At 40.6% G+C, this 12,492-nt stretch overlaps 2 protein-coding genes across 5 annotated transcripts in view; both read right to left on the bottom strand.

The window, feature by feature from the left end:
* epb41l5 (erythrocyte membrane protein band 4.1 like 5) overlaps window positions 1-6,334 on the bottom strand; it is a 33,671-nt gene extending 27,337 nt beyond the window's left edge. For 2 of the 3 annotated variants that reach the window (XM_051404700.1, XM_051404703.1), the window contains exons 1-2: window positions 6,131-6,334; window positions 4,757-4,962 (exon numbers count right to left, since the gene is read on the bottom strand). In XM_051404700.1, the coding sequence (XP_051260660.1) occupies window positions 4,757-4,936 (180 nt within the window). In that variant the 5' untranslated portion in view covers window positions 4,937-4,962; window positions 6,131-6,334. The remainder of the gene's footprint in view (window positions 1-4,756; window positions 4,963-6,130) is intronic. The other variant, XM_051404702.1, reaches the window with a different exon arrangement.
* Window positions 6,335-8,059: 1,725 nt separating this feature from the next.
* Window positions 8,060-12,492, bottom strand: part of ptpn4a (protein tyrosine phosphatase non-receptor type 4a) — a 68,322-nt gene continuing 63,889 nt past the window's right edge. For both annotated transcript variants that reach the window (XM_051404695.1, XM_051404696.1), the window contains exon 27: window positions 8,060-12,421. In XM_051404695.1, coding sequence (XP_051260655.1) covers window positions 12,029-12,421 — 393 coding nt within the window. In that variant the 3' untranslated portion in view covers window positions 8,060-12,028. The remainder of the gene's footprint in view (window positions 12,422-12,492) is intronic.

The following is a 12,492-nucleotide window of genomic DNA, read 5'->3' as shown; positions in this document are numbered from 1 at the left end:
TGCAGTCTTTCTGCCTGCCTGTGAGCATAGAGCTGCGTCTCTCAGACATTGTGGCGTAATGTTTAGGTTACAATTGAGGTATTTAAGCTGATGTTCTCATCTACGGCTATTTACAAGTCCATTAATCCAAGCAGCGTAGTAATGCATCCATTTTAAAAAAGGATCAAAATCTAGGACAGGTAGAAGACTAGAAAATCAAGCGATTTGGTGGATTCCCGTTTTCTCTAAAAACAGCATTTATAGCATCCTAAATGGGAATAATACTCGTTAACCTATATTTTTAGGGCCATGTTTACCCATTACACTGCAAAAGATAACTTAATCTTAACTCATCCAGTACAAGACAGAAGGTCACGACATGTCCTGGGAATTCATCGACTCCACAGTTTGCTTTGAATTATTGCAGACTGGCCACAAGTTGTTAATATTAGGTTGAGTCTTTTTCCAGGACTCCTGATGCCATAATGGCTGCACTGTACACAACTGACTCTTTGCTAAACCCCTCCTCCGAACAGCAACCGTCCAACCATAGCTTAGCAACTGTAACTAGGCACTACAGACCTGTCAAGCTTTGGATTTCTGAACATGTTTAAGTGGCGTGCAAGAGGCTCTAAGCCGAGCGATCTTCTGTATTTCGGCTGTCTTTTTTTGTAGTCTTTCAAAAACCTAAAACACAAAAGCAAATGTGTGAGGAATGGATTAAACTTCGTCATTACCTGCTCTAACGTTACTCTAACGTAAGCTGCAAATGTTACCAAGTGCAGTTAACTACTGCCTACAAAACCTCCAGACAAACTTGTGTTAGATACCACTGTATTTGCCAAACTCATGGCTTATTCCCAGTGGTTGATGAATTGGGATTTGTTATGATGGGCTGACGATGCATCACTCTTGCTCACTCTCGTAGGTCCAAGCTTAGCTCTCTTCCCTTTCTTCCTGGGGCGATCGCACTGCTTGCAGCAGCATTTGCTCCGGCTGGTCTGGCTGGGTGGTCAGAAGATGCCGTGGGGCAGTGATTGTCTCAAGGTCCCCTGCACTTCCTTTCCCATTGTTGATGAGCACATTTCTGTCATCTATCATTTACATGTTGTATTTCACCATCCAACCAATGTCTGCTGGGATGTAGCTTTTACGTAGCTTTAGGTTGTCAGCTAGAAAAATGAAAAGCCTGCTTTTGTTTACTTCTCTGCGTTAAATCTGCCACCGTTATCACCAGAAAACCACTGCACATGTGCAGTACAGACATAGCAACAGTAACTAAGGAGGGCGTGGCTTAGCAAAAGGTCAAATAACGTCATACATCAATGTGTTTGTATTACTACAATGTGTAGTAAACATAGCTGCATACACTGTGCACTTAGACCTATACAGGTTTCTTACCCATGATAACCTTCAAAACAACCCAGTTAAACGTTGTGTCTTTCACACTATAATCTTATTATTGCATATTATTTCCAACTTACTCAGATTGAGATGTACTACCATTAACAGAAGGACTACAATGAGAGAAAGGAAGGTGGAAGGACGTGACGGTGTGGGTGGCTGTATGTTGGGGAGGTGAGGGGGAGAAAGATAAAGAGGAAAGACAGGGAAGTAAATAAATGTAAAGGAAGGAATGTGAATCATAAGGCTGTGTGGATTTATGTAAAGGACATGGATGCTGCCAAACAGAGGTATCCCTAGGAGACAACTTTGGGTGGCCTTGTATTCCAGGGACCCACACACAGCTGGAAAGCCAGTAAAGCATGTGAATGAGCCCTATTCAGTTTCAGATTGCAGCAGCCTATTTACAACCACCTGAACATCTGAAAAGAAAAACAAACCACACCATTTAGCAGGGGGTCCGCCAAATTTCTGCCAGCCTATAGTCTTTTTAATTGACAACCAAATGGTGTTAAACCTGTTTTATAGATATCATTACTCCTTCTCCACAATTCCTAGAGGCTTTAACCCCATATGCTATACTTAAAGCAAAGAAAGACTGCGAGCAAAAAGGTTGTAATGTGCTAAGTTTAACTTTTTCTCAGAGACTGTTTGACCTAATGATAAGTGTAACTGACACAAAGATAGTGGGAAGCTGCAATGTTTCCCTGCAAACCTGTTCAGCTTGCCTCTCTACTGTCAGAGGGTTTGTTTATGACTATGTTCACGCTGTTCCTCCAATAAATATTCAGTTTCCCATGTATTTAGGAACAGTTCAGACAGAATAGTACAACAAAAATGCTTGTCAGTTCCCCAGCGGAGTTGTGCTACAAGGGGGAAAATGCATTTTTATCTTAAGCTTCTGACGCCATTATGCACGCACATACACAAAAACCAAAAAATAAGGCCTTGGTGACAAAACCCTCCTCCAAACATCTCCAAAACACCGCTACAGTCTTACCACTGTCTCTGCTGTTACTTTCCTGTAATGCCTTTAGCAAACATGACATACCCCCACCCCCTGCAAGCTCAGGAAAGCCAAAACACAGAGCATTACAATGTTTTAATGGTATGCAAATGTGCTGTCTTAACAAATTGGTGCCTCCAGTTTCAGTAGGCTCTATAGTATCTGTCACCCCATGCAGACTCTAGCTTAATAAAAGAGCACTGACACCACAGAGAGGACAAACTTTTGATTATATCTGAATAACTTTTGAAGGAGAAACTCATTTCAACCAGATGAAAAACATCCAATTGGGACTAAGGTGTAAGGGAAAGACAGACTACATCATGATAACTAAATTAAATAAGGAATGTTGCCTAAAATATAGGTAGATTGCATTTGTGTTGTCTGCGTTTTTTTTTCTACAATATGTATTTTCTAATGTAAGAGTCTGGATGTCTTCTTACCTAGTTGTGTTGACATGCTGTTGGCAATGTTATCATGAGTGCAAAGGATATCTAGAATGTACAGCATTCAAACAGAGCAATGCTCCTCACCTAACTGGTGTGTTTTTGTGCTATCACTTAGAGATAGTTGGATGTTTGTAGAAGCTACCTATGTCTGGGGGAGGGGGAGCACACAAAAAAAAAGCTCATTTTGAAACGTAACACAAGGCCAGGGCCCTTCTGGAACGCATTCAGAAATCCATTTGAATCTGAAACTTCCTTCAGGCGCACACACACCAAATGCCTGAGAGTTTTTAAGGCATGAAAGTAAACCTAGGCTAGAGCAAAATCAATTAACTCCATCAATAAAATAGGTAATTAAAGGAATCACAACTAACAACACTGGTAAAAAAGCCTTGAAAACAATCCCAGTAATAATTTCTGGCCAAAAACAAGAGAGCGACCCCGAGACAGAGGAACAGAGAGAGAAACAGTCCAAACAGAAAACATTCCACTAGAATAAAGACTGAATGAGATTATCAGTGCAGTTGATGGGAAGGATTACACGTTAATGATTTGGCAGGACTGGCACTTAAAAATGTGTGACATCATTTGCGAGACATGCCCAATTAAATATGTTTAGGCATTCTTGCTCAATAAGCTGGTAAGGAATTCTGAAATGCTGGTTGATTTGTTTTCATTTACCACGTCTATCTTCCGCTTCTATAGGAGTATTTTACAGAAAACAAAACAGAAAATTTGGATTTTAAAGCGACAAAAAGGACTTCAAGATGTCTTCCTGGTAATTTATACCAGATGGCTAGATTTCAAGATAAGGTTGAGTGATACAGGACAGTTAGATACCAGGCTGGCCTCACTGGAATGCTGTGGATTTGACACGTGGAATGCAAGTGGAAACACAAAGTAGAAAAATCTGTGAGCTGGGCAAAAATAAAGATCACATGAGGGAAAAACCCTTAAGATATTCATACCCTCAGTTCTAAAGAATTACACGACTTAAACACTACATTAGGTTTTTCCCCAGCAGGAGCTTGGTGTTTGTCTAAAAGAAGTCGTTACAGAGAAACAATTAACATGATATGGGACAGCGGAGGATAGATAGAAGAGAGAGTAAGGAGGTGGGGAGAGTGAAGTTCTGCTCTGTGTCCACTTGGTGAACAGCCCAACATGTCATGTGACGCTGTCATGTGATGAAGTGTGTTCTCCAGAGAGGATCATGGAATTACAGGTGATCAGCAACACTACTACACACCCACATACACACACCCACAAACACTACACAGGCTTAAAAATGCCCTGCTCTACTGACACAGGCACACAATGGTCACCAGTACATCTCTTGTGCTTCATAGTTAACGGCCATTTGACAGTGATTTGTCAGAGAGTATAATCCATTTCCTAGGCATTAACTGTCCTCTTAACACCAGCACTGCAGGCAGACCAGTAGAGACACAGTGACATCCATTACAAGACAGACTCTACAGATTTACATGCATGTTCAACAATTAAGTATCTTTTGGTTCAGGTGTGGTTTTTGTCTCCATTTATATTTAACAAACAAAGACACCTTGGTGGGCATAAAAACACAGTTAAAAATATTGTTCTCATTCTAATGCTTCATGTTTTCACCACTGTAAGACCACTAATGTGTGACCACTGGCGAGGGACTTCACTTAACCTTGACAGAATTTGCCTTGACTACTTTTAAAACTGTACACATACTCAATCTTTATGTACAGCTACTAAAAGGTTTCTAACTGTCCTTCCAAATATTGTGACACCTTGCTACAATTAAGCATAGAAGAATACACACAACCTCAAAGATGACGACAACAATCAAGTATCTGGCTTGTGAATGTTCCTACTATTGCTCAATGAAGACGCACAACCTGGAAAGCCGGAAACTCCAGAAACCCCTCCTTACCGGCAGGTCAACGCTGACGTCTGTCCCGTCCAGTAAGGATACACGGCAGGTGATGATAGACTTTGCATCCCCAGCAGCAGGGATGTGCGTCGTGGCACGCTGGGCCTCCCGCAAACGACTTTTCTCTGCATGTTTCCGGATGGAGCGCCGCCCCAGCGTCCTGCGCAGGAAACTCAGCATGATGGGTGCTTGAGAGGGTACCACACCTGTATAGAGAAAAGAAGACACATGTTAAGACATATAAGGGATTCATTTTGTATTTGATTACTTAAAAAGGCCTTTTTAAACTGTTGCATGTGTAAAATCCTAGGAAACATTTAAGGTGGGGGGGATATCAGGGATAATCAGTGCACCTGCAAACTGGCAGGTGCACTGATTTGTTTGCATTATCATAGATTAGAAGTTAACATCTGCAAACTATCAAACAACCTGGGTCCCGACGAGGAAACTAATAGATACTAGTATTTGGTGTTAACATTTGGATGTGTTATCTAAATAGTTTCTTCTTAAAAACATAAAATAAATTGCCGGTTGATGCTACAGGTGACAGACACATCAACAGATATCACTTTGTTACAAGCTGAGGGGAGGAAATAAATAATAGTGTATATCTAGTTACCGTTAATTTAACGGCGAGCCCCACTAACTAATACGTTTGTTATCACTTCAGTTAACGGTTAGTTAACGTTACCCTGGTGATCAACGATAACAGTAACGGCTAACGGTCGTTTTTGCGTTACAACGTTACTAACTTCTTTTAACGCAGCTAACGTTAACCCGGCGTCAAACACGTATTATAAGGATACGAATGTCGCATAGTTACAAAAAGACAATGAAGAATAACGAAGATGTTTGAGATGGAGCTTTACTACATTATTAGCTTGGTTAAATTCATTTTAAAATAAAGTTAGCCAGCGTTAGTCGACTGTAAAGATGTCTAAACTTGCTCGCCATTTGTGGTTTTCAGGTCAGCCAGATAAAGAAACCGCTGAGACACCAACGGTCTCTTCACACACACACACAAAAAACAGCCTTTAAAAATGTGTAAAATCTGCTAAAATAATATTAACAAAGCAAACAAATAAACAGTTCAACCCTTCGCATCACAATTTGTCCCCCAGTAAAAAAAGGCCCTGGAAGTTACCCGATGTAAGCAAAGGCAACAGGTGTGCGCTTGTTTTACACGGCGGCGCTAACCGTTAGCAACGAACGCAAAGCAAATCCCAAGACTCCGCCCGCACAGGCGCGTCTCGCACGGCAAAACAAACGCACCCCGTTCCTTTCCAGACCTGAAAAGCTGGATCCGACATATACACTTGCTCCGCGGCCACTTGTGGCTCCGTGGAGGTCTTGGATGAACAGGGGGATACTTACAGAAACCTCCTCGTTATGAATTCACGGTTGAAAGCACGTCCGCTTGCATTGTAGACCGACTAAACAGCAACCTCGTACATTCCCACGGTTTGTAACTTGTTTCTTCTCCTCCTCCTCTTCCTCCTCTTCTCCTTTTTTTTTTTCTCTCCTCCACCTCGCTACCTCTGCGGGATAATTTTCTCTCCCAGGTCCCGACAAAAAAAAAAAAAAAAAAAAAGTAGGAGGCAAAAAGCTCTGCTCAGGAAGTGACGTCACGATAAATCCCTAACAAAAAGAAAAACCTTGATTAGCGTTTTTAAAGAGACACGCCTCTTTTTTTTTTTTTATTGAGGCTGGTATATTATGGGTTTTTATTGTTTTTATTTTTATATCTAAAAGACCCCGACACTTAATTATAGTCGCATTGGCTGATTATATTAAAAAAAAATAAATAAATAAATAAATATAATTTGTTTGGTCATGGGTTTTATATACTTTCTGTCATAAAACATCTTAAAACATAATATTTTTAATGTATTCTAGCACACTGTATAACGCCTCGTATTATATTAGTATTATGGTTCTTATCATATATTAGCGGTTTACTGATTGGGGATCTTTATTCTACCTCATTTCTATATGATTTGAATTGTCTTGACCTTTATTGGCCATGTAAGGCACTTTGTAACTTTGTTTAGAAATGAGATTATTATTAATTAATAATAATATATAATTATGGCAAGTTCCATCAGACAGGGGTCCCTGGGACAATATTTTATAAAATGGGGGTTGTTTGTTTGATTTTTTTGGTCCGTGGTCTAATTTGAACGCTGGTGTAGTCCATCACTATTTGACAGCAGCACCCCCCTCTGGTTAGTTTGGGAATAATGGTTTAGAAATGTGGCAAGAGACAATCAGACCTGTGGTTTATTTAGGGTAACAGAGTAGCATAGTGTGTATAGAGTCAGGGTTTAAGAGTAGTGACTTTCCTGCCCATTAACATTTATTTTTTTTAATGTTTTAAGAGTGACCCTGTTCCCAGTTGTTGCAAAGCTTTGCCAAAATGAATCCCCAAATCTGATTCTTTATTGTCAGCACTGAGAACAGAATAATCACTAACATGTATGTGGATGGCACAGTGGCAGATACAAAGGGCGGCCTTTAACTAGTTCTACTGTATACTACAAAATGCACCTATGCTCTGCCCCACAGTACTAGCAATATCATCCTAATGCAGTAAGCCTATCATATGCTGATATATGATCCAGCTGTACATTTAGGTAGGCCTCCTTGAATTAATGTAGGCCTTTAATATACTGATATACCTCAGAAACTATGACGAATGTCTATAAATCACTTGTAACATCTAAATCTTTTTTTAATGCTGCATTTGCACCGGTGGTAAAACTGTGTGCTTTGGAGCTTTAATCCACAGTAATAGCTCCCACTGTGGCCTTTGGCTCGATAATATCATTATAAAACAAGATAGCTAGATACAAATTACCTAATTATATCAAATCATCTGACTTATACATCTTTAAGGTTGGCTTACTTCATGGCAGCAGGGAAGCTGTTCAGTGGTTTGTTTCTTTAGAAAACCCCCTTAAAAAAAGTTATTTCCTCCTTCTTTGAAAACCTTCTCAGTCTTATTTTCATTGAAGACTGAAATTACAGAGATCTAGCAGTTTGGCTAACTTATGTGACTAATGGCTTCACTCTAGTATTAAATCAATAAATAAATAAAAAAAATCTAAATAAGTGACTCTGGTCAAAGTCTTCGGCACTGGTGCGACCTTACATTGCCCAACCTCACTTTTACAGTGTGGGAAAGCAAGGTGATCTGAAGCCACGTCTCCATGCTTTGACAGACAAGCTTTAATTGTTCACAATCAAGCTTATTAGACATGTCCAAGCACCATAAAACCATGATACCAGAAAGAAACAAGCAACTGAGGACAAAGGTTTTTATAACACAGGTAGGAGTTAACCAAGGGTATAATACGGTAAAACATTTCTCATTATTTTGTGTTTCATTATATATACACTCGCTGTTATAGATTACGATTCAAATAAAACAAATTTTTTTTGAAATAGCAGTCTTGAAATACACACCATTTGTGTCACATTTGAATCATTCAAAAAGGAGAAAATAAACAAAAAAAACCAAAATAAAAACAAAATGTTTCTGCTCACAAATGATTTTCCCTTTTATTTTAAAGATTTTTTTTCATATACAACATTGTATTTACATGGTCTAGTATTATTTACACAAAATTAACAAGTGGCACTGTGTAGTTAGGAGTTCTTTTCTTTTTTTCTTGTTCCCTACTGGTCTTATTTTCAAACAAAATAAAAATGACAAATTAAAAAAAAAAAAAGAACTTATTTTAACAATGCTTTATGTCTCCAACTTTTTTTAAAACTTTTTTTTGTCAGTAGCACTACCTGCCACTCAGCCTTCTACAAAGTGCTGTCCTTTCCCTACCCAACTAGAGCTGTTTTCATCTTTACAAAAATACAACTAAACCCGGGCCCTCCCCCTGTGTCTGGTCCCCTCCAAACTACCTTTGATCAGTACCCTAAACGCACAGACAGTACCAATTATGTGTCAACAACAAAAACACTTTCAACACAGACAGCTCATTGCTGGACATTTTGTGCAGTTGGAAACTCTGGCGGCCTGGATTTATCAATTATTAACTTTTCACTGCATGGCCGATGTTTTTTTGTTTTGTTTTTTAATCTTCCTGTTGGAAATTGCCAAGGCTTTGTGAACTTGTCATTGATGCCACTTTATCAGGAGGGCTTCAGCGTTAATTAATTTTGATTTGGTGGTAATTTCATTTGGTCGGCCCTGCTGCTGGATACAAAAAAAAAAAAAAAAAACTGATGATATAAGAAGCCAGTGGGGGCTGAATGGTGTCTTTGTTCTTTTGATTATAAGCTCATACATGCAGCGTCTGCAATGAATGTGCAACTGTCAATAAAAAATCAATAAAAATCTGAAACCAGTTATTCGGTCAGCTATTCGCTGGCTAGCTTCACTTTGTCCCTGTGTGGAAAACAAGCTTGATACTGCGCTACTGTACCCATGGTATTCTGCTCAGATGTGTCATTTGCCTTGAGGCCATGCAGAGAGAGTGGGATCCATGTATAATGATCCAAAAGAGAGGCATCTGGGGAAGAACAATGAGAAGAATGGATAGTGAATGTTGCGTGGGCTCTGCTGAAATGACTGATGTTGCCTGAGAGAAGGATTTAGGCAGATTTTTGGGAGAGGGCCGCACTACAGGAGAAATAAAAAAATAAAAAAAATAGTGAAGAGGAAAAGCTGTTTCTAGACTCTTCTTGAGCCACCTCCCCATGTGTAAAAAAAAAAAAAAGTATGATTCAGCTGTTTGAAAGGGAGGTATAAGCATGGTTTGAAATGTTTCACAGGGAAAGATTCAGACTAAAAGTTTACTCTCCAAGGAGGCTCTATCTGCGTTTCTTCAGAAAAAAACTTGAGATCGGGGGTTAGATTAGGTTTGTGGCTTTTTACGGGCACAACCTTTTCATTCCAGTTAACGGACAAGCAGGCTTAGACCAGACAGCTAACCAACTATGTTAGAAATGGAGGAGGGAGAGGTACAGTGAGAGATAAAGACTGAAATCTGAGTACACACACACACACGCGCACACTCTCACACACTCACAGCAGTAGGTTTTTTTCCAGCAGAATCCATGGAAGGAGCCAATGACAGCAGGTACTGAAGCAGCCGATAAGAAAAATATCTCAAATTATGAAGAGGCTACACTTCATTCCACGCTGCTTTGTAAAGAACAATGGCAGCTTAACCTGCACTGAGACAAAAAAAAAAAAAAAAAGGACTCAACAAGCAACTTGATGCTGGGTTTTGTGAATTCAAAAATACAAGTCGTCACTTATCACTCATTAACACATCATCTTGGCTTAAAAAACAACATGTGCCTTAAAATTAAAATAGTACCATTGGGAAAGATCAAGATCAATTAAAAAGAAAAGGTTAAAGTATTGGGTGAATGTTCTGTTTGTGCTGCCTCTTTGAACTATCAAAGTGTTCTCTGGCAGACAATCAGGCAGATTTAGAAAAAAAACTGAACAGCAAAGGTTGGTTTAAAGCCCCTCCAATGACCTCTGAACCCCCTTTTATATATATATATATATATTAAAAAAAAGGATTTAGTGAGGAAATTTATGACAATTAGTCTTACTGAGTTTAATGCTGGGCCATGCGGTTGCTCACACACAGCGACAAATGATAATAAGTCTCAAATGCAAATGTGTGCAAAAGATCTGGGTTTTCTCATGTTTACAGAATTCAAATGTGAGGAGGTCAGTGGAGGGAGCCTTTAAAGTCATGTTTTTACCATTCACACTGAGGCTGAGATCAGTTCACTGTCAATTCAGCAAGCACTTTATAGCGTGTGAAACCTTGGGTGGGTGAGGGAGGGGGCAAATACTGATTGCATAAAAAGTCTAGCAGTTTTCAACCACTTTAATGACCTACCTTTGACCACTATTTGACTTGTGTCAAAGACGAGCAAGACACGTTTGGGTTGCACAAAGTTCTCCTCTCTCTGGGGGAAACCAATCGGAGGGAAGCCTCTGAGCTTCACATGCAGCGGGGCTTTATTGTCAGTGTCTGGCTCAAGGACACTTCAGCAGGGACCCTTGCTGCCCACTTCGTCAGTTGCAAGTGACCTGTAGGTTTGACTTAACTATTAAATTGACTGCATATGAATTTGAAGAAAAAAAATGAACTAACCTCAGCCTTGTTTCTTAGCTTTTTATCAGCCACGGCGGCTGGGAAACGGTTTTAGATTGTAACTCAGAGAGGCCGTGTGTCAACTGGGGCCCCTCTTTACGACACTCTTAAATTTTCTGGTGTTGAATTAATAATGCGATGTGACGTTAATCTGTTTTCTCATTACATCTGACAGTGAGAGGTCTGTAGTCGTAGAGCAACAGTAGCCGCCGTGACCAAGTGAAAGAGAGGTGCCCAGTAAACACAGGCCCTGAGGATTGTAAACCAGTTATGTTCTTCACCATGCCAAACGATGGCCGCCTCAGAGCGTGTGTGTCTGTAAGCTCACAAACACAGCACAAAGCAGGATAAAGAATAAAAACTTGCCACAGCATTGAACAAGAGGTGAGACACAAAGCGCTTTCAGCTGTCCATCTGTCAGTCTGTGCTGTCAGAAACTTAGACAAGAAAGCTGAGAAAGATAAAAACCAAGTACAATAAATTAAATCACTGTTTTTTTTCCACAAAAAGCAGAAGAAATTAAGAAGTAGTTAGAAGAAGAGGAATCGCACTACTTAACTACCTAAGATTTAATCAGGAAAGCATGAAGCTCTAGATTCATACAAACAAACATACAAGTTTTTTTTTTTTGTTCAGTGGACAGGGTTTGACACAAACTAAAACACAATAAATACTCTTTCTGAGGAACAAAAGATAAGGTATATCTCTTTATCAGCTAAAAGGACACTAAAAAAAGGCAGGTCCGTCTGGCAGACTCGCTCAGAAGGGGACAGGGCGACCCTTTGGGGGAAATAAAACGGGGGGAAAAAGCTTTCCATCAAGGGGGGCAGCCCTTCCCCTTCATACTTATGGCACTACAGCAATTCCCCATCCACATTTTATTCTCTCGTACTTTCATCTTTTCATTCTTTGAATACTTTTTTTCTTTCCCCTGAACATACAATATCCCCTAATGGTACCTATTCAACACAGCTGGGTTTCTTTTTTTATTCTAGCTTGTCCATGATTTTCACGTTTGTTCGTTTGTTTTGTCTTTTTTCCGGTTTTTGTCAGCATAAAGTGCAACAGTGCTTTTGTTCTGTTCTCCGGCCACCTGGCCTCCTCCTGGTGACCCCTGATGACCCGTCAAAAGTCACGGGTTAGCGGATTCAGGTTCAGGGTTCACGCTGGTCTCACTGGTCACGCTGGTGGCGCTTGCGACGCTCGGCTCCTCCGCTTCCTCCTCCTCTTCGTCCTCCTCGTCCTCCCCCTCTTCCGTCACTTCTCCCACATCCAGCACTTCCACCTCTTCGTCGTCGTCGTCCTCTTCATCCAGACCTCCTTCCAGCAACTCCACCACTGCCGCCTCCCCTTCCTCCGTCGCTGCCGTCTCTTCTCCTTCGCCTGCTTTCTGCTGCTCTTTCTTCTCGTCGTCCCTCTCCTCGTCCACCTTTTCCCTCGGATGGTAGACAGCGGTCTTGAGTGGTTTGACCAGGCCCTCCTCATAGACTCTCAGGATGGCCTCACATACAAAGCGGTACTGGCTCTGATGGAGAGACGGAGAGAGAGAGAGATGTTTTAGCGGATGGTTTAAAGAGCCTGGGGGCAGCTGGACAG

Source organism: Dicentrarchus labrax, unplaced genomic scaffold (assembly GCF_905237075.1).
Source record: "Dicentrarchus labrax unplaced genomic scaffold, dlabrax2021, whole genome shotgun sequence".
Lineage (NCBI taxonomy): Eukaryota > Metazoa > Chordata > Actinopteri > Moronidae > Dicentrarchus > Dicentrarchus labrax.
The sequence above is the reverse complement of the archived record's forward strand: the minus strand, read 5'-3'. Positions and strand labels throughout refer to the sequence as shown.